Raw genomic sequence first — 22,919 nt, 5'->3', positions numbered from 1 at the left:
CCAGCAGGATTCATTTGAATCAAACCAAATACTTCTGCAAAACATGAATGAATACAACACTGCAACAGGGACCCGAAGTGAAATTGTTCCACGTATTCTGTTCCGTCTTGCACATGATATAGTTAAATAAAGGTTAAATGAAAAAAAAAAATATATAGAAAAAAAAATGTAGAACTATGGAAGTGGGTATTCATCAAATGGCCACCCAGGCTATTTACATTAACCCGTACCCCTCCCGCCCCCCTTTGTTTTTACACTGCTGCTACTCGCTGTTTATTACCTATGTATAGTCACTTTACCCCTACCTACATGTACATATTACCTCGACTAACCTGTACGCCCGCACATTGACTCGGTACCCCCTGTATATAACCTCGTTATTGTTATTTCATTGTGTTACTTTATTTAAAAAAAACTTTTATTCAGTTTATTTAGTAAATATTTTCTTAACTCTATTTCTTGAACTGCATGGTTGGTTAAGGGCTTGTAAGTAAGCCTTTCACGGTAAGGTCAACACCTGTCGTATTCGGCGCATGTGACAAATACAATTTGATTCGATAACATTCAGGAGCTGTTATCTTTCTGATGTGATTCTCGCTGCTCTGGCTTCCCTGGCTGTCAAAGCCCCATAGGGCTTTTGGGCTTCTAATGACGAGAGTTCTCTCTCTCTCTCTCTCTCTCTCTCTCTCTCTCTCTCTCTCTCTCTCTCTCTCTCTCTCTCTCTCTCTCTCTCTCTCTCTCTCTCTCTCTCTCTCTATCTCTGCTGCAAAACAAGCATGTCACTCCGCTCTCGCTCTCCTATCCTGCTGTCTGAAACTGTCTGTAAAACAAGAAAAAAAACGCCAGACCCCAACACACTGCCTCACGCGGCACGACTTCTGCTAAGCGGCGCTCAGTAGAGACCTGAGGTAAGGTCACACTTCTCCGAAATGCTTGGAGAAGAGAGCCTATGCTGGAGAGTGTTCACAATTTAGACACGATTAGTATTTGATCGATGGCGCCAAACACCACACTGTGCTGTGGAGCCGAGAATGAAATGATCACTGCAAATGAAGCACCGCACGCGGCGCTCGCCTGGTACCTCATAAAGGTTAGCCAGTTCAAGGCATTTAGTGCTAACAAGCTACTCCTTAAAGGGGCTCCTTCTGGAAAGACTGACGGAGAAGATGAGAAACGACTTGACGAGATGAGCTCCAGAAATGTGACAAGGACGAGCAGCACGAGGGGGAAAAGAGGTTTCCAGTCTTGGCAGCTCTTGCAGACCCCATTCTTAATCAAGCCTGTCTAAATGCCAAGCTAATGAATAGCTCTTGTTGTCAAACGCTCTCTATTAAACGAGTGTCTATTGTTTGTGCCCTTATTTTCGGGTTTGCAAAACAGTCGTTTTTGTTCATTCTCGCTTTCTGTGCATAGAGGCGGATAACCTTTCTCTCCCTCCCCCTTCAGTTAGTCCGGACCAAACGCTCACCACCAGTTAACCCTTTGGCTTGGCTCGTAACCTCGTGTGAAATGGGTCTGGCTACAGAAGGAAAGCTACGCTCCATTAGCGTAGGACTCGGGGCCATGTCTGCATCAACATGGGACTCTGGATTTCTGGTCAGGGAATGTTTGGTTGTTGGTCGTCCCATCCCTTCCCTTTCAGCTCCATGTATCCTTGAATGTGAAAAACAGGTATAAGAGTTGACCAGGTTCCCTGTTTTAATGCACTCGGAGCAGACGGAGAACACCTCTGGCCCATTTGGGACGAGCGGGGGCTTTGAGTGCGTGGAATGCATCATTTATATGAAAGTGCACTTTCAATTTGAGGGGTTGAACTTGCGGTTGGAACTTATTAAAACTTGATTGGGAATAAAAGAGCGGCGCTTCTTGTAAGTGGACGGCGCGTGTCCAAAACGCTTCGTTAACAGGATCAGGGGGAGACCCGGTCATGAATGTTGTGCATTAGCAGCTGGAGCGTTCAACACACTCAAAGAGACAATTCCTCTGAAGAGTCATAATGCAATCTAGCACAAAATAGCCTGACCCTTCCAATATGGCTGACCGAGCGAACAATAGTCTGAAGTAGTTGACAGTAAGGTGGTGCAGACTACTTGTATCCACAACAGCTGTCTTGGCGTAAACTAGCCATAGATGGGTGATGTGTTTATTCGTGGTTTTGCCGACAGATACTGCAGCATAGGATTTTGCGAGAATGTGCCAGGGGGGGGGGGGGGGGGGGGGGGGGGGGGGTCTCTGTAGCTCGTGTTTGGTAGAGCGTGGGGCTTGCTATTGCCAGGATAGTGGGTTCAATTCCCGGGACCACTCATACGTAAAGAATGACTGTACTGTAAGTCGCTTTGGATGAAAGGGTCTACTAAATGGTAAACAGTGTATTATTATTATATTGGTGTCCGGGTATTAGAGAACGTACATTAGAACCTTGGATAGAAAAGGGGAGATAATGCTTGAGTCTCATGCTTGATGATGACGACAGTCGTATAACCAGGTTGCGTGACGGACTAGTAGCTTTATAAGTGAGACAGATGAAGGCGGGTCGAGCTACAGACGCGTCGACGCTCGTTTGAATAACAGATTAGATGCAAACGCTGCATTAGCGTTCACATCTCTCCTGTCGCGCTTCAGTAAAAATCGGTCTAGAACAGCCACCACATAAAACGCATGTGTCCCCCTGTAAAACACTGCAGAAAAAAATAATACACTCACTAAAGTTCCAAGGAAAGATGAGTCATAAAATATGAGAGATGTCAAATTTGCCATTGGGCCTTTCGGCGCTGAGCTTTATTTGCGGTGTGGTGGACAGTGGCTCAAGCGGGCCTAGGCCAAAGGACGTGGCTGGCAGCCAGGAGTGGAGAAAGGGCTGAGACGGGGATGGATGGGTGGGTGGATGGATGGAGGTTTGCTGGCCGTGCCAGGGTTTTCTCGGTTCTCTCACGCTCAGAGGAGAGATGGTGGGGGTAAAGTGTTGATGCAGGCAGAACCAGGGGCTTATGGCCTGTCTGCCCTGCAGGCTGGAGGAGCCTGTGGGGGTTCACCCCGGGACGCGGTGACTTTGAAGGGTGTTAATGCTGCCACGCCAAACGACTCACTGCAGGGGCCCACTGCTCTCTCTCTCTCTCTCTCTCTCTCTCTCTCTCTCTCTCTCTCTCTCTCTCTCTCTCTCTCTCTCTCTCTCTCTCTCTCTCTCTCTCTATGTGAATGGAGTTTTAACGTTACCTCAGAGGCAGCAAAAATCACAATAAACAATATCACTGTCTTTGAAGTCAAACTCCACAGCTCGGCTGTAGTCGTGGTTTCTCATTTCCTCAGTGCACATTGAAAGTTCACATTGAAACATCAAGGAAACGAGACATTTTTCACTTCAGTTTCTCCACAAACATGGTGAAAAATAACGTCGCTCCAGGGACAGAGATGGTCCAGTCGCTGTAGTACCACAGACACGATTGAGTAAGACAGGCACGATCAAGTGAGTCAAACAGAGCTACTCCAGGAAACTGAAGAGGCTCCTCTTCACATTGTGAATGGGCTGTGATTATCGTACGGTTTGATGCCTGAATGAGCATCATTATCATGAAGATGAACATGGTTTCCTGAATTCTGAGTGGATCTACATAAAAGAGAGGAGACTTCTTTAGTGCTTTGTCTATTCCTCGTTAGCTTCTATTCCTGTCCGTGATATCTTCAAATCAGCGCTGAACAAAAGAGCAGGAGACCAGATTTTCGGTTTGATAACTTGAGTCTGTTCGCTGAGGGTCAGTTGAAAATACTAAGAGATTGATGCATTACCTAAAATCTGATTAACTAGCATCTCAATATGCTGAAATGGCCACTATCTGTGTGATATTTGATCCGAATATAAGTTCACACATATTTTATGACCAATATCTCATTGTTGTCGAATATATCTACAGTATCTACAGTAAAACAATGTATATCTTAGAAGCTACTTATTTAGCATGGGCATCGCTTATCAATTACCTCCTACACTTCCAACAACGACGTTTAAAATACAGTTGGGGGGGTTTTAGATTCCCCACGTTCCAACTGTAAAATCTCCATATTAGAGATACGAGGTTGATACGAGGGAGAGAAGGAGACACGGATGAGCACGGTGACATTTTCCCTCTGACGTTAAAGACAGACGAAGCCTCCTCGGGAAACGCGATAAGACGGCACAAAACGTTTGCAGCCTCCGCCGGCAGAGCGGAGAGGAGTAGCGTCGCAAAAGGCGGTAATGACACACGCCGCCGTCTTCACCCGTGAGTGGTTTAATAACAGCTGAACGAAGATATAAAAAATGTTTTTATTATTTTTTAAATAACATGCAGAGGGCTATGAGGTTTCAATGGAAGGCTAGAAGAGAGATGATAAATAGTAAACCCGAGAGGTGGTGGTGTGGACTGGGGTGGCGGTTTGGTGAAGACAGTGTTGGAGAGTGTGCGGGATGGGGCTGTACAGGCAGGGGGTGTAAAGTACAACCCGACTACACTCGGTGATATGAGCAGATGGACTTTAATTAGGAAAGGGCGGGGGGGGGGGGGGGGGTGACGACATATGTGGAGTATGCATATGGTATGCATTCCTAACATATATTACAAGCTTGGTACCTGAGCTGCTACGTGCTCAAATTATCTGTGGATTCAAGTAAAGCACCTCAAATGTGGATATACAGCAGTTCTCCCTGAGTGAACAGCACAAGGCCCACAGTGGCTAATCTTAAAACATTTCCAGTCCATGGCCCGCTCCCGTTTCTGTCACGACGTTCCCGCTCGTCGCCAAGGGGTGCTTATTTACGCCAATTCTGTTGCAAAACGTTTCTTAAAACGGAAGCAAACGGAACAAAAAGGGGGTGCGACCAACCTGAGTTTGTCCAATAGAAAAACTGGTTTTAGTTGCACTAACGATTACCCCCGCAGGATAATGCATTCCTGTCCACATCCCCACGGGCGGCAGGGCTGTCGGCGGCCCAGAGCACACAGAGTTTGATCTCCAGCTGGGCGAGCCGGGACAGACGTGGCCAAACGAGCGCAGACGCCGAGTGAATAATCACCGCCTAGACCCCACATTACAGGCAGGGGACTCTGCCAAGAGTTTTACACAACCAAGAGTTTCTCAAAGGCTTTGAAACAGGAAATCCCCAACCGGTGCTGCTGTGGTACCAGACTCTGTGTGTTCCTTAGACAGCCTTTTCGTTTTCTTGTGATTCTGATGGCAAAAGTGTTCTGATGTCGGTGATGATATGATATGATGACGTCACCCCGCTCCTCCGCTCTCTCCACTGGCTTCCAGTTGAAGCTCGCATCCGCTACAAGACCATGGTGCATGCCTACGGAGCTGTCAGGGGAACGGCACCTCAGTACCTCCAGGCTCTGATCGGGCCCTACACCCAAACAAGGGCACTGCGTTCATCCACCTCTGGCCTGCTCGCCTCCCTACCACTGATGAAGTACAGTTCCCGCTCAGCCCAGTCAAAACTGTTCGCTGCTCTGGCCCCCCAATGGTGGAACAAACTCCCTCACGACGCCAGGACAGCGGAGTCAATCACCACCTTCCGGAGACACCTGAAACCCCACCTCTTTAAGGAATACCTAGGATAGGATAAGTAATCCTTCTCACCCCCCCCCTTTAAGATTTAGATGCACTATTTTAAAGTGACTGTTCTACTGGATGTCATATGGTGAATGCACCAATTTGTAAGTCGCTCTGGATAAGAGCGTCTGCTAAACGACTTAAATGTTAAATGTAATGATATATAAAACCCTACTGGACTCTTGAACCATGTCTTTCTTCAATGAAAATATATCCCCTTAACAACGGGAACCTTTATAAATATAGAATGGAAATAAGAAATGGAACAAAGCAGAAATGCTGCAATTACCCTCCTTATAAGGTCACGAATGAGCTCTTGAATGTCAAAGATCATAGGTGAAACGTAGTAGTAACCTGGATTGATAATCTACCCCCCTGTCATATATTATCTGCCCCAACACTACAATGCTCTACACACGACACTGCTAATGATCCAGAAGCAAAGGCCGCAGGGAACTGGGGGGAAATTGGCCTGCGGTGCGTCACTGGTGTCAACAGTTGTGTCACACATGGCAACTGGCACAAGGTAACACAGTTGGCTACGTCTACTGTACATTTGTTTATGTCTCAATATTTTGGACCCATTTCCTCTTGCTGATCCGTCACCATATCGCTTTTAACTAGCCACTATGACTTTAGCGAACACACTTTCAGATGAGTTACAGTGTGGAAAGAGGAAGTTAGACAGGGAAGAGCTTTTCATTTTTGTTGTTGTTGTTATATTCAAACACAGCCAAGTGAAAGCAACATAAAAAAAACAGCGATAGTTCAATCCGAAGTGAAAAGCGCTCAGGGGTCAGGTGAAGGAGTCCTACCTGTCTTCCGGAGAGGAAAGTCGTCTTTGGGGTCGTACATCCCGAGGATGGCGTGGCTGTAAGGGGACATCCCTGTCTGGGGAGGGGAGCTCTGATCCAGGGAGCTGTGCTGGGTCTTCCTACAGAGGGGAGACAAATACACATTTACAGTATTTCATTTGGCTCCTTCAAAAGGAGCAAAGGTCGACCTGACTTCTGAGGCAGAGGACGTCTGGTAATTGGAAGTAAGATAATTCCCCATTGTAGATAAATACATTTAGCAATTGTACACAGTATGACGGATAATCATCAACATGCAATAAGATGTTGAAAAATCGAAATTCAGCTGTTCAATTACTTCTTGTCATCGTAAAAACCTGCTCTTCAAGAAGCATCAAGGCACAATGGGGCCATTATTGAAAAGTCACACACACATACACGGGTGAGCGTTACCACAAACACAGGATTCCCAGTTCCCTTCCCACCAGACGTAACCTGCTCTCAGGCAGACCTTTTTTTATTTATGGCCCGGCACTTTGCATGCCATCTCAGATTACCCACAATGCACGTGCCGAGCCTGAAGTGGTGCGGCACCCTGTGTTTGCAAACAAACCTGCTCTGACAGGGCAATAAGCTGAAACAGATCTGACGGAGCCATAAAGGCTACGACTGCTGCATGGACCTGCTAGTGTGTGTAAGATCTGCTCATGTTGCCCATCTGTCTGTGCCAGTCTCTCTGACTGGGTAACAATGGTCCATGTCAGTTAATGTGGCTTCAGTAGTGTGAGGGGGAAACAGACATCAGGTTTCTGTCCGCCTGTCTGTCTGTTACTGAGTATCCATCTATCCTAAGCTACCATTAAAAAAGTGTGTGTACCTGTCTGTCTCTGTGTCCGTTTTCCATTTTATGTGGCTACTATTGAGTTATGGGAATGCTGATTTTTACGGTACGTGGGTAACAAACAAGTAAAGAGTAAACAAAATACTGTAAAATTCCTGTAAAACCGTCAAGTGAAATTCATCTCTTAGCTAAATCAAAAGAGAACGTGTCATTCATCAATAAAATGAGCGGGGCTTCATAGTTGCTAATGGGAAGAGCAGATGTCGGCACTGGATGGCGCTGACCATTCATTGGACTAGCCACAGCCTCCCTTACAAATAACTTTGACAAGGAAGAAACCAATGGGGAAATAAACTTTTCTCCACGCTGTCCTCTCAAGGACTTAACCATGACTGCTGGTGTCAAAACTTAGGCCGTGGCTAGCGGAGAACAATTTTTCACAAAAACCACACTCATCAACCTATGGAAAAACAGAAGCCCACCACAAACCAGCACAAACACACAACATCAAATGCGTTAGGGACAAGTGAACACCCCCAACCCCTCACACTCTCAGAGTGAAGGAAAGAAAGAGAGAGAAATACAGAGTCATCTCCCAATCCACAGATCTCGCCTCGTGAAAAGGTGCAGCAGTGCATGGAGGAAAGGTTGAGAGGGAGAAAGAGCAAGAGAGAGAAAGAGGGAGGGAAGTGGAAGAAAAGAGAGGGGGAGGGAGAGAGAGAGAGAGAGAAACGGAGAGAGAGAGAAAAAGTGAGGTGCCGGTGTGTTAATATTCATCAGGTGTTGCCTCTGAAAGCCCTTTCTGTGCCCCCTCTCATTCCCCCCTTATCAGAGGGCGACAGCCGAGGTGCCGGGAGATGGGTTAGGAGTCTGTGTGAGGACAGGTGAGAGCAGAGAGAGGAGGGGAGAGAGGGCGGGAGGGAGGGGTGAGAGAGTTTGGATGGAGAGGTATGGCCGATGGATGAAGAAAGAGGGGGGAGGGAGAGGGGGAGTGAGGGACCAGGGAGTGAGGGACCAGGGAGTGAGGGACCAGGGAGAGAAGGATAGGGTGCAAAATCCAGGATAGACATACTGCAGAGGGAGGCAGAGCGTGAAGGAGACAGAACAAGAGAGCAAGAGAGATAAGGAGAGTGAGAGAGAGAGGAAATGAGTCCTTTCCTGTCGTTGCCCATTCACCACCTTATCTTTTGCCTGAGAAAAACGTAGTGTTCAAATATTTACAGAGCGGAGAGGTGGCATCCTCTCTTCTCTTCCCTCTCTTCAAATGCACCAACTACTTAAAGACAGGAAACTGTCAATCACAAACTACAAACAGGAGCCCACTACTTTGTACAGAACCTCATTCCTTCAACAATGTACTTCAATTCAAACAAGTAGATGGGTTAAAAAGAAAAATACAGAATAGACTAAAAGTCTGATGAGAAAAGCACTAAATATTCAACTCGGGTGAAGGCACCCAAGTCACGCACACATTTCAAGTCAGAATTCGGTCCTGAATAGTAGATTCGGTCAGTGGCACAGACAGTAGAACCCATTCCTAAATAGACCCTTAGCTCTTACCCGTTGTACACTTGTGTAGATCTGGAAGGATTGCTTAAGCTGCAAGCAATATGGCAAAATTCTATGGTTTCCTATGAAAGATGGAACTATTACCATATTGCGTATACTTATCCAGTGGCGACCCGTCATTCAGAGCAGGTGGGGCAGGGCCCCAACTGTTTAGCTAACTTTGATTTCATAAAAAAAAAATTGTGTGTCTGTTTTGCATGTTATTTTGGCATTAATACGTGTTTGCAAACAATGTAAAAAAAAAAAATCTAAATAATCATTGAGTTAGTAAAGCCGCATACACACATGGTCTCGTTTCCGCTTAGCACAGTGCTTTCTGTGGTGGTCGGGCAGCCAGTGGAAAATATGGAGCGCAGGGGTTGGTAATGTTCTCTAGTTGGGCTGTGAATGGCTCGCAAAATCTATGGGAAGAAATCGAAAATTCAACCCACTTGGGTGCTGCCATAGAGTTACATTAGAAGTGCCCATCCAAGAAGGCTCAAGGTCATTGTCCACAGATAAAATGACGTCAAATCACTTTATATCTACCGAAAATCTTAGGTAGCAAGCTATCAGTCATCATCATGAATCAAGTCGACAATCAACTAGCAAATCCTTCTCCAACCTTGTCATATGAACTGAAAAAATGAAGAGAAATTATACATAAAACGTATCGGTGCTCATCGGCTATTGGACATAAATAATTACACAACAATTTGGAAATTGCAAATTCAACAATGAGTGGTTTGGAAGGAATCAGTAGCTAACTGCAAGCATTGCAAGGCAATCACTAGCCTGCTATCTAGCGGAGTGGGCTTAAAAGGATAAACATTCAACATTGGCCATGCTGTCAATCCATCATGACTTCTTCCGCTTTCAAAACAACTGGAAACTCAGAACTGGAAAATCTCAGATTTCAGTGAGTTCAAGACAACTGGGAACTCAGAAGAAAACAAGATCTGACTGGGAAAATAAGTAGTTTTTTTCAGAGGTCCCAGTTGTCTTGAAAGTACCAATTTGTAAGTCGCTCTGGATAAGAGCGTCTGCTAAATGACTTAAATGTAAATGTAAATGTACCACAAATCCAGTGAATGACAGACTTTGAAATCATGGTTTGATGAAAAGATTTGCCCATGAAGGACCGCCGCGCCACCTTCCATGTTCAAGCACAGCACAACAATGTGAGTCAAAAAATGTATTGTATGCTGCTGCATAAATTATGTAACATGCCAGGGAGATATGTATACTGTAGCTAAGAAAGTCATATGTTGTGTGTAGTAAGCTGTTAGTAGCCCATGTGCTACTAATTTGGTCCATTTTCCTCTCATAATTTAGCCTACTGTTCTGACTTGGTGGTGTGCGGCCCACGCTTGGATTGCGTCCTACCTTGACAGGTCGCTCCTACCAGGTGGCGTGGCGAGAATCTGTCTCCTCACCACGCGCTCTCACCACTGGTGTCCCCCAGGGCTCTGTTCTAGGCCCTCTCCTATTCTCGCTATACACCAAGTCACTTGGCTCTGTCATAACCTCACATGGTCTCTCCTATCATTGCTATGCAGACGACACACAATTAATCTTCTCCTTTCCCCCTTCTGATGACCTGGTGGCGAATCGCATCTCTGCATGTCTTGCAGACATATCAGTGTGGATGACGGATCACCACCTCAAGCTGAACCTCGGCAAGACGGAGCTGCTCTTCCTCCCGGGGAAGGACTGTCCGTTCCATGATCTCGCCATCACGGTTGACAACTCCATTGTGTCCTCCTCCCAGAGCGCTAAGAACCTTGGCGTGATCCTGGACAACACCCTGTCGTTCTCAACTAACATCAAGGCGGTGGCCCGTTCCTGTAGGTTCATGCTCTACAACATCCGCAGAGTACAACCCTGCCTCACACAGGAAGCGGCGCAGGTCCTAATCCAGGCACTTGTCATCTCCCGTCTGGATTACTGCAACTCGCTGTTGGCTGGGCTCCCTGCCTGTGCCATTAAACCCCTACAACTCATCCAGAACGCCGCAGCCCGTCTGGTGTTCAACCTTCCCAAGTTCTCTCACGTCACCCCGCTCCTCCGCTCTCTCCACTGGCTTCCAGTTGAAGCTCGCATCCGCTACAAGACCATGGTGCTTGCCTACGGAGCTGTGAGGGGAACGGCACCTCAGTACCTCCAGGCTCTGATCAGGCCCTACACCCAAACAAGGGCACTGCGTTCATTCACCTCTGGCCTGCTCGCCTCCCTACCACTGAGGAAGTACAGTTCCCGCTCAGCCCAGTCAAAACTGTTCGCTGCTCTGGCCCCCCAATGGAGTCCACGGAGCCAGGTCTGGCTGAGCCCGGTGGAGGAGTGTCTCAATTATTTCTGGGCGTATTGTGAATAGAATGTTGCCGGAGAAAATGGCTGGCGTTTTATAGGCTCCTAACCAATTGTGCTATTTTGTGTGTTTTTTCACCTTGTTTTTTAATTTAAACTTTAATTTAAACATAAACTCCCTCACGACGCCAGGACAGCGGAGTCAATCACCACCTTCCAGAGACACCTGAAACCCCACCTCTTTAAGGAATACCTAGGATAGGATAAGTAATCCTTCTCACCCCCCCCACCCCCCTTTAAGATTTAGATGCACTATTGTAAAGTGACTGTTCTACTGGATGTCATAAGGTGAATGCACCAATTTGTAAGTCGCTCTGGATAAGAGCGTCTGCTAAATGACTTAAATGTAAATGTAAATGTGCACATGTAGCCTATAATCTGTTTTAGAGAAATGTCATCATCGAATATTGTAAGAGCTTTCATTGTCTGCTTATAGGCCCCCTTTATTTATCCTACGGTTCTGACTTGCTGTACAAGGAGAATACTGTAAGAATGGCCCATGTTCTGAACTCCGTCGCTGTACATATGAAAATTGTTGAACAAATAGTTATATTGACTAAGTCAGTCCTATCGCGCTCATTAACTTCTTAATCGAAATTACGGATGGCCTCTTATCCGCTCGTCATCCCCTTATGCCATAGTTTGTACATCTCAATTGTCAGTAGAAACTACATTTGTTAAAGCAAGTCAGACAGATCAGCTATGTTTTTTTAAAGGCAGTAAATGACGCTGAATTAACTGTTTCACTGCCAGACAAAGATCCGCTGATAGCCAGGTGTAGCAGTTGTAAAGTGTTGGGACTGCTGTTGTGACTCCACTGTTGGGACAGATTTATGTAGGTCCTAAGTTTGTGGGCACCGTTTGTCACAATTATAGTACAATGAATCTATTGTTTAGTGTTGTGGCATTGCTGGCATGCATAAAACATTTTTTGGGGGAGTTTGCCCCACCAAGATGTACATGCTAAATCGCCACTGTACTGTATCATATTAGTTAAGACCTACAGAAACACATAGGGGGTAGACAGAGGATAGAGGTGAATTTTGGGTTATAAGACTGTGCAGCGTCCATGAAGAACAAAGATCTACAGCATGCCATCCTTCGGCATCAGCATGGTGCCACCATAATCAAGTAAGGCTAATTCCTATGGTTGGGTAAGGATGTGGGGTGTGGGTATGATACTCACCCGTACCAGTAGCGTGGGTCAGTGTTCATGCAGTGGTTGAGGCTGCGCTGAGCCAGGGCTTTCTTCTTGTTCAGGACAAACTCCTGCAGCCGCATCTTGACCTCCGTGCTGGCCACCGCACCTGGGAGAGATGATCGAGAAGCCAAGGGTTAGGGACTACAACATTTAGAGGACGTGTCATTCGTGTCAAAACAGCCAGGGGGAACACGTGTCATTCTGTTTCCTTCTACAGATATGGTTCCTCCTTAGCCTTGTAGAACCAGCCTGATCGCTACACTGATATCCTTGTACTGTAGCTCAATCCTTTCTCTAAACTCGCAAGATCAGTGTGGTAGTAAGAGGCTAGTTCCTCCTGGCTTTTGGATTCAACTTGAAGATAGATCTTCACCACATCTTTATGATATCACATTATGTGTGGAATCATATGCAACCACGAATATCAACTTGGCATGACCCCATGATATTTAGTTGAAGTACTACCTTTCCTTGTCACTTCAATTATTTTTTATTTCACCCTTATTTAACCAGGTAGGCTAGTTCTCATTTGCAACTGCGACCTGGCCAAGATAAAGCATAGCAGTTCGACACATACAACAACAGAGTTACACATGGAATAAACAAAACATACAGTCAATAATACAGTTGAAAAAAAACAAAACAAAAAGTCTATATACAGTGAGTGCAAATGAGGTAAGATAAGGGAGTTATGGCAATAAATAGGCCATAGTGGCGAAGTACTGAATAGGGAACTGAATCTAACGAGAGAACAGAATCTGGACGACAACAGGGTCATTCTGAGTGAGGGACTAGAACGGATGTGATCTTCCCAGCTGACCTTTGTAGCCTGAAGGAGTGACTGGACAGAATTGAAGTCTGTGGGAGCATAGAGTTACACAGAGTTTCCCTAGAAGGAAAATGCACACGTTTGTGGGTATTCCACCGAGACTGTGGCAAAAAATTATTATTATTTTTTTTCTTCATCAAACAAGGCATCACAAGGTACATTCTTTCACAGCGCTCTCTTCAATTACCACCTCGCCAACACAGTCAACACATCCCTGAGGGGAGCCTCCACACAGTGAGAGAGAGACGGAGAGAGAGAAATGGAAAGAAAGGTAAGAGAGTAAGAGAAAAAGACCCGAGAGTAAAAAGAGAGAGCAAGGGAAGTGTGTCTGTACGTGTGTGTGCATACAGTACTTCCTTCTGTAAAAGTGTCAAAGAGAAACACACAATTAGTGAAAGAAGACGGAGCTGACAACAAGTGACTAACATGTCAAGCGGTGAAGCAGTGCAGGGGGGGGGGGTACATAGGAGAATATGATGACTGCTAATATAGACGCATTTTAAATCCCATTGCGGGACCTAAGTGCTGACATCTCAATTTGTACGCCTTGCCAATGAGGCAAATAGGCTTTTATGAGACTGCCTTGGAGGCAATTTACTGCAGCACTTAACAAAGCGCCCGCTGTTTACCATCCAGCGTTACTCCAGATGCAAGCGCCATACATATACAGATTACAAGAAAACACAGTCTGAGGTGTAACGTTTCACGGACGCCATCTTGGCACCAAAGCACATACAAAGTGCAATGTTGTCGTCAAGAAACACTTGGTGCCAATACGGCTGAGTTTTCCCCAAAATGGCTGCTTTGGTGCTGATAGTGAAGCAGTGAGGTGATGGGTCAGGCTGCCCTGACTCCTTGTGCTTGAAAAGTTGTGACATTTACATCTGAAACTGTTATGGGGAGCCAAGGTGAGGGCGGTTCCAAAGCTGGCACAATGTCCGAGCTAGTGTTAGGAGAACGTTTGGGGAGCTTTAATGACATCTTTGGAGAGTGTGCTGTAGTGTTTTATAAGAGCTTGGGTAAAATGTAAGTAAAAAATAAAAAAATAAAAAAAATAGCTGGGCAGCTTTAGGAGGATTTAATGCGATTTACCCAACTCCTGCTCTCATCACTCATACTGCACCATCACTGATGCTAATGCTAACACTGTCCCACTTATACTATGATGGTGTAGCATTAGCCATGATACTGTTGTGTTAGCCACAATGATAATACTCTTTAGCCACAATGTGATAATGTAGCATTGGCCAGGTTATATGATAATGTCAAGATAACCACAGCATATGATTTAGCCACAAGGTGATAATGTAATGTTAGCTTGGGGTGTGAATGTTTAAACGTCACCACCTCAAGCTGAACCTCGGCAAGACGGAGCTGCTCTTCCTCCCGGGGAAGGACTGCCCGTTCCATGATCTCGCCATCACGGTTGACAACTCCATTGTGTCCTCCTCCCAGAGCGCTAAGAACCTTGGCGTGATCCTGGACAACACCCTGTCGTTCTCAACTAACATCAAGGCGGTGGCCCGTTCCTGTAGGTTCATGCTCTACAACATCCGCAGAGTACGACCCTGCCTCACACAGGAAGCGGCGCAGGTCCTAATCCAGGCACTTGTCATCTCCCGTCTGGATTACTGCAACTCGCTGTTGGCTGGGCTCCCTGCCTGTGCCATTAAACCCCTACAACTCATCCAGAACGCCGCAGCCCGTCTAGTGTTCAACCTTCCCAAGTTCTCTCACGTCACCCCGCTCCTCCGCTCTCTCCACTGGCTTCCAGTTGAAGCTCGCATCCGCTACAAGACCATGGTGCTTGCCTACGGAGCTGTGAGGGGAACGGCACCTCAGTACCTCCAGGCTCTGATCAGGCCCTACACCCAAATAAGCGCACTGCGTTCATCCACCTCTGGCCTGCTCGCCTCCCTACCACTGAGGAAGTACAGTTCCCGCTCAGCCCAGTCAAAACTGTTCGCTGCTCTGGCTCCCCAATGGTGGAACAAACTCCCTCACGACGCCAGGACAGCGGAGTCAATCACCACCTTCCGGAGACACCTGAAACCCCACCTCTTTAAGGAATACCTAGGATAGGATAAAGTAATCCTTCTCACCCCCCCCTTAAAATATTTAGATGCACTATTGTAAAGTGGTTGTTCCACTGGATGTCATAAGGTGAACGCACCAATTTGTAAGTCGCTCTGGATAAGAGCGTCTGCTAAATGACTTAAATGTAAATGTAAATGTAAAACTTTTAAACAAAATTGCAACGTTAACTGAAAAACTTCCACAAGATTTGAATCACAGTGCCGTTATCACAAAACTACTACTAAACATCATAAAGGGGGAAAAAATGTTCAGTGAGCTCAGATCAACCCTTAAAGAGATGAGTGGGGCTAAAGCTTAAGAGGGTGTGAACGATGCTGAATGGGTGTAGACAAAGAAGAGCTCTCCAGTTGGTACCAAAACATTCAAAGGTCATTTTCTCAAAAGTGAAATGACAAGTTTATCACCTTTCAAAGCAGAATAACTTTCCCATTGTTCCTCAGATTCAGTGAATGATATACCATTTTGTAGCTCTGTGTCTCTGCTTTTATACAATGGAAAAGAAAAACAATTTCAAATGTTTCTACATAAGACTGAATCAAGGCGGTCGGTCGCAAATGCTCTAATTGTTTTAACGGGAAAAAATATTTATAAAAATTGCATTGTAATCGTAAAAAACAAATTCTCCCTTTGTCACATCCCTAGTGTTAACCACAAAGAGATAATGCAGAATTGGCCACACTTTTTGATAATATAGAGTTGGCCACAACGTAGTATTGTAGAATTGGCCCCGTTATATGACAATGTAACGTTAGCCCCAATATATAAATTGTCCTTCTGAGCAACTCACTCTCCTGGCCACGTTCCTTGTTCTTGAGCAGTAGGAGTTTCTGCTCCCTCTGCTGCTTCTCCATCTCCTGCTCTTGGCGGTGTCTCTCCATCTTCCTCTGGTGCTCCAGCAGCTCCTGCTGATGCTTCAGGGCCAGGAGGTCCTGCTGGTGCTGCAACACAATGTTACCACAACGTTACTACAAGGGCGGTACAACCACCTGCTGATGTTTCAGGGCCAGGAGGTCCTGCTGGTGCTGCAACACAATGTTACCACAACGTTACTACAAGGGCGGTACAACCACCTGCTGATGTTTCAGGGCCAGGAGGTCCTGCAACACAATGTTACCACAACGTTACTACAAGGGCGGTACAACCACTTGCTGATGTTTCACGGCCAGGAGGTCCTGCAACACAACGTTCCCGCAATGTTACGACAAGGGCGGTACAACCACCTGCTGATGTTTCAGGGCCAGGAGGTCCTTCTGGTGCTGCAACAATGTTACCACAACGTTACTACAAGGGCGGTACAACCACCTGCTGATGTTTCAGGGCCAGGAGGTCCTGCTGGTGCTGCAACACAATGTTACCACAACGTTACTACAAGGGCGGTACAACCACCTGCTGATGTTTCAGGGCCAGGAGGTCCTGCTGGTGCTGCAACACAATGTTACCACAACGTTACTACACGAGCGGAACAACTACCTGCTGATGTTTCAGGGCCAGGAGGTCCTGCTGGTGCTGCAACAATTTTACCACAATGTTACTACAAGGGCAGTACAACTACCTGCTGATGTTTCAGGGCCAGGAGGTCCTTCTGGTGCTGCAACAATGTTACCACAACGTTACTACAAGGGCGGTACAAACACCTGCTGATGTTTCAGGGCCAGGAGGTCCTTCTGGTGCTGCAACACAATGTTACCACAACGTTACTACAAGGGCGGTCGGTACAACCACCTGCTGATGTTTCAGGGCCAGGAGGTCCTGCTGGTGCTGCAACACAATGTTACCACAACGTTACTACAAGGGCGGTACAACCACCTGCTGATGTTTCAGGACCAGGAGGTCCTGCTGGTGCTGCAACAATGTTACCACAACGTTACTACAAGGGCGGTACAACCACCTGCTGATGCTTCAGGGCCAGGAGGTTCTGCTGGTGCTGCAACACAATGTTACCACAACGTTACTACAAGGGCGGTACAACCACCTGCTGATGTTTCAGGGCCAGGAGGTCCTGCTGGTGCTGCAACAATGTTACCACAACGTTACTACAAGGGCGGTACAACCACCTGCTGATGCTTCAGGGCCAGGAGGTCCTGCTGGTGCTGCAACACAATGTTACCACAACGTTACTACAAGGGCAGTACAACTACCTGCTGATGTTTCAGGGCCAGGAGGTCCTGCTGGTGCTGCAACAATGTTACCACAACGTTACTACAAGGGCGGTACAACCACCTGCTGATGCTTCAGGGCCAGGAGGTCCTGCTGGTGCTGCAACACAATGTTACCACAACGTTACTACAAGGGCGGTACAACCACCTGCTGATGTTTCAGGGCCAGGAGGTCCTTCTGGTGCTGCAACACAATGTTACCACAACGTTACTACAAGGGCAGTACAACTACCTGCTGATGTTTCAGGGCCAGGAGGTCCTGCTGGTGCTGCAACAATGTTACCACAACGTTACTACAAGGGCGGTACAACCACCTGCTGATGCTTCAGGGCCAGGAGGTCCTAATGGTGCTGCAACACAATGTTACCACAACGTTACTACAAGGGCGGTACAACCACCTGCTGATGTTTCAGGGCCAGGAGGTCCTTCTGGTGCTGCAACACAATGTTACCACAACGTTACTACAAGGGCGGTCGGTACAACCACCTGCTGATGTTTCAGGGCCAGGAGGTCCTGCTGGTGCTGCAACAATGTTACCACAATGTTACTACAAGGGCGGTACAACCACCTGCTGATGCTTTAGAGGGGGGTGGAGGGACGTGGGGGGAGAGGAGGAGGGAGAGGGAGACTAAAAGGGAGGGAGATGGGGAGAGGGAGAGGAAAGGAAGGGAGAGAGACAGCCACAGATTATCTATATAAGGTGATATCAGACAAACAAAAAACACACACTTGAACACGCACTCTAACACACTTCCTCTCAATAGCAAATATGCATGTATTTGATTTGAAACCAATGGCTGACGTCATATCACTCAATTCCAACAGCTCGTATCCCCTACAGGTTTCATAGCTTGGAAACAGATTATTTGAATTTCTTCTCAAGAAAGAAGTCAGCAAGAGTGAGACTAAATGCCTAAATGACTGAATGATAAAAGCCTCACTATGGACAGTGGCACAGGTGGGTGTTGACTGGAAGGGAGCAGAATTGAATACAGTCAGCAAGCTGTCAAGGCATAATGCAGAGCTAGTGATGTGTCGACTGGAGCTTTCAGACAGAGTTATTTTTAGCCTAGGTTGCCTCGCTCCCATTGGCTGAAGCTGCGGCCTGTTTGCAGAGCGAAATGTTTCTCTCGTTGTCACACACATGTATGAGCCAGTACACAGTTTCTCAAGGACTGGAGATCAGAAAAGCAACCCAACACAACCGGCGCATCCAGTTACATCCAACACACACACACACACACACACACGTACAGACATGTCCTCTCCTACACCCATTCTCTCTGTCCTTAAAACAGCACATTGACAATCTGTTGAGTCAGAATGCCCTCGAGCAAAGGCGATGGAGGGATGGAGGGAGGTGGAAAAGCAGGGTGTCGGGGAGGGGGGGCAAACACACCTTAACATGCTCCTGTAGCTGGACCTCATGCTGGCGTGAGAGCTGCTCATGTTGCCGCTGGAACTCGGCGATGAGCAGCTGTCTCTGGATCTGCTGTTTGTGTTTGAGGGCCAACAGCTCCTGCTGCAGCTGCTGCTCCCGAAGACCTGGGACCTGTCCTTGGTGGCCCTGGTCGTCTGGTCGTGGTGCCAGGCCAAAGGGCTGGTCCATGCGCAGGTCCATGGGGATGGCGGCCGGGGGCACCTGCATGGGCAGTGCCGCTCTCACGTCGACTGGGGAGAGGAAGAGAGAGAATGGATTACTGACTGATTTTTCATGGTTGTTGTTTCTTTGTGATGTAGGGTTCAATCAAAAGAGAAAGGATAGTCTTTCCCAAGGCTCTTTCTCACTCACTCAGACACAGACACACACTAATGCACATAAGTAGTTGCAGGTCCTACAGTAGCCCATTCAATGACATTGAATGACTCATAGAATAGACACCCGAAAGGATAATGAGTCCTCATTCTAGGACTACACGGCACTGCACGTATGCTAGTTTAACTATGGCAGTTTTGACACACTAGGGTAAACCAACACGCTGAGTGTGGTGCCAATGTACCACAATAGGAGTTTTGTGATGTTGGGAGTGACGAAAGGCTGCAAACAAAAGGACAAAACCACTGAGAGCAACTACTATGTGTGTATGTTCAAGCATTGTCACCATATGTGTGGACTGGGAATAGATGAAAGGGTGAAGTATGCTCACGAAGAGCAAGAGGGGTGTGTGTATTTGTGTGTGTTTGCGTGTCTGTGTGTGTGTGTGCTTCTGTGTGTGCTTCTCTGTCCGTATGTATCCCAAAAAGGATCCCCACTCATTTCTACTGAGTCAGCGCACAGCAGGGCACTAATCTCAATGCCATGAGTTCAAGGGAAAAGAACAGGACCACAATGACCCTGGCCTGAAGTGAGAGTACGGATGGGGATTAGGGCCTAACAAAAGAGGTCCCCCTCAAAAAGGTCACAGAGTTTATCAATGCAGAGAACAGAATAGACAGACAAATCGTCTTTCCCCTTCCCCCCTATTAAATCTAAACTCTACTGTCCCAAAGTGACTGTCTCTCTTTAGGAAGTAACGATAGAAGTAGCCGATGCCAATGAGCTACATGGACAGTGAAAAGACAATACAAAAGAGGACATATGTGACTCCTTTCAGGAAACTAAATGTATCACGCGTGTCACTACTTCACAGGAGAGGCATTTAAATGTAAATATTTATTTTTATCAAAATGCGTTTTTTTGGGCAGAAATGCCTTCTGGAACATGTAAACTTTCATGTGCCATAATAAAAAACTTGTATACCATCTGTAAATACAGAATTGTTCAATTACGAGCCCAGTTGGTTTAGCCACAGAAAAAGGCAGGAACCTTCCATGATTGGCTGAGATAATGGATGGGCTGGACATGCTGAGAGACGAGTTCGGATTGGTCTGCCATGTAGCACGATTCTGTCTATAACATGAGCTGCTCAGTATATGTAGGTTATCTGCTCTCACGTGGCTTTTTTTGAAAGATGCTTTCCACTTTCTGGAAGAACGATTTTTGAAATCAGTGGAATGTCCAGTGGAAGCAGAGAATGATAGCTAAGGAGATAGAGAAAATTCTGTAATTTGATTGCAAATACGCGGAGGGAGTCGAAAGAGAACAGACAGAAGGCTGTTATAAAACACCGGTCTCCAGATTACATCTTCAAACTAAGTGCAACCATGGCATCCATGACAGAGAGAGAGAAGCGATCATCCATGTATTCGGGTAAGATAGTCTAGCTAGCTACATTTTCAGATATTATACGTTTCTAATTCTGTAAGAAAGTCTTTTTCAGTTATGGTTCATTGTCTAAACAAAAGACTCCACTATGCAAGTAACCATTTTACTGTACCGTTTATACCTTCTGCATCCTGTGCATGTGACAAATACAGGTTGATATAGTGTGTGTTTATCAGAAATGGTGAAAAACAACATGTCACGCCTTGGTCATTGTATCTTGTGTTTTTGTTATATGTTTGGGTAGGCCAGGGTGTGACATGGGTTTATATGTTGTATTTCGTATTGGGGTTGTATTAATTGGGAGTGTGTATTATTAGGGGTGTGTCTAGTTAGGCTTGGCTGCCTGAGGCGATTCCTAATTGGAGTCAGCTGATTCTCGTTGTCTCGGATTGGGAACCGTATTTAGGCAGCCTGAGTGCGCGTTGTATTTCGTGGGTGATTGTACCTGTCTTTGTGTTAGTCACCAGATAGGCTGTAAGTAGTTTCACTCGTTTGTTGTTTTGTATTCTCAGTTATTTCATGTACAGCATTTTCTTCATTAAAAGTCATGAGTAACCTACACGCTGCATTTCGGTCTGACTCTCTTCAAACAGCAGACGAAGTTCATGTACAGAATCACCCACCACGATTCACAGACCGAGCAGCGTGTGAACTGGCAGGATCTGAAGGTGGACGTTATGGACAACAGAAGCAAGGATTATACGACGTGGGAAGAAATCGACAGGTGGGCGGCCGACCCAGTGCGAGTGCAGGAGCCCGCCTGGGATTCCCTACAGCAATGCGAGGAGGGCTACAGGCGAATCGAATCAACGAAAAAGACACGCCGGAAAAAAGGAGAGGCGCTGGTTTAAACAGGCAGCGACAGCTGGAGCAGCAAAGGGAGGATGAATTATTTGGAGAATGGACATGGGAAGACGTGTTGGATGGTAAAGGTTGTTACACTTGGGAGGAGATATTGGCCGGAAGAGATCGCCTCCCATGGGAACAGGTGGAGGCACTAAGGAGAGCAGAGGCAGCGGGAAATAGGAGCCGACGATACGAGGGAACACGGTTGGCAAGGAAACCGGAAAAACAGCCCAAAAAAATTATTGGGGGGGAGCTAGAAGGGAGAATAGTTATGCCAGGTAGGAGACCTGCGCATACTCCCTGTGCTCACCGTTGGGCTAGAGAGACCGGGCATGCACCGTGTTATGCTATGGAGCGCACGGTGTTTTCTGTGCAGGAGCATAGCCCGGTGAGGCACATACCAGCTCTTCCTATTGGCCGGGCTAGAGTGGGCATCGAGCCAGGTAAGCTTGGGCAGGCTCGGTGCTCAAGAGCTCCAGTGCGCCTGCACGGTCCGGTCTATCCAGAGCCACCTCTACACACCAGTCCTCCGGTAGCAGCTCCCCGCACCAGGCTTCCTGTGCGTGTCCTCGCGCCAGTACCACCAGTTCCAGCACCACGCCTCCAGTGCGCCTCGCCTGTTCAGCGCAGCCAGTGCTTTTCTCCCCTCCTGCGCTGCCGGAGTCTCCCGCTTGTTTAGCGCAACCAGAGCTGTTCTCTTCTGCTGTGCTATCGGAGTCTCCAGCCTGTTCAGCGCAGCCAGAGCCTTTCTCCTCTCCTGCACTGCCGGAGTCTCCTGTCTGTCCAGCGCCACCAGTGCTCCCAGTCGGCCCAGCGCGTCCAGTGCGCCTCGCCTGTTTAGCGCAGCCAGAGCTTTTCTCCTCTCCTGCGCTGTTGGAGTCTCCCGCCTGTTCAGCTCAGCCAGAGCCTTTCTCCTCTCCTGCGCTGCCGGAGTCTCCTGTCTGCCCAGCGCCGCCAGTCGGCCCAGCGTCACCAGTCTACCTTAATCATCCAGGTCCACCAGCCAGCCAGGATTTACCGGAGCCTACTACCTGCCTGAGCTTCCTCTCAGTACTGAGTTTTCTCTCAGTACTAGGCTCCCTCTCAGTACCGGGCTTCCCCTCAGTACCGGGCTTCCCCTCAGTACCGGGCTGCTTCGGTCCCGGGCTGCCCCTCTATCCTGAGTTGCCCCTCTATCCTGAGTTGCCCCTCTATCCCGAGTTGCCCCTCTGTCCCGAGCTGCCCCTCTGTCCCGAGCTGCCCCTCTGTCCCGAGCTGCCCCTCTGTCCCGAGCTGCCCCTCTGTCCCGAGCTGCCCCTCTGTCCCGAGCTGGCCCTCTGTCCCGAGCTGGCCCTCTGTCCCGAGCTGCCCCTCTGTCCCGAGCTGCCCCTCGGTCCCGAGCTGCCCCTCTGTCCCGAGCTGCCCCTCAGTTATGTGGGGATCAGGGTGAGGACTATTAGGCCATGGTTG

At 47.4% G+C, this 22,919-nt stretch overlaps 1 protein-coding gene across 4 annotated transcripts in view; it reads right to left on the bottom strand.

The window, feature by feature from the left end:
• The window catches only part of hdac4 (histone deacetylase 4), a 261,320-nt gene that overhangs the window by 85,656 nt on the left and 152,745 nt on the right, over nt 1–22,919 (bottom strand). For all 4 annotated transcript variants that reach the window (XM_046359569.1, XM_046359551.1, XM_046359560.1 and 1 more), the window contains 4 exons: nt 18,819–19,090; nt 16,051–16,201; nt 12,323–12,443; nt 6,402–6,520 (listed from right to left, as the gene is read on the bottom strand). In XM_046359569.1, coding sequence (XP_046215525.1) covers nt 6,402–6,520; nt 12,323–12,443; nt 16,051–16,201; nt 18,819–19,090 — 663 coding nt within the window. The remainder of the gene's footprint in view (nt 1–6,401; nt 6,521–12,322; nt 12,444–16,050; nt 16,202–18,818; nt 19,091–22,919) is intronic.

This window comes from Oncorhynchus gorbuscha, linkage group LG01, assembly GCF_021184085.1.
Source record: "Oncorhynchus gorbuscha isolate QuinsamMale2020 ecotype Even-year linkage group LG01, OgorEven_v1.0, whole genome shotgun sequence".
NCBI classification, from domain to species: Eukaryota; Metazoa; Chordata; class Actinopteri; order Salmoniformes; family Salmonidae; genus Oncorhynchus; species Oncorhynchus gorbuscha.
The sequence above is the reverse complement of the archived record's forward strand: the minus strand, read 5'-3'. Positions and strand labels throughout refer to the sequence as shown.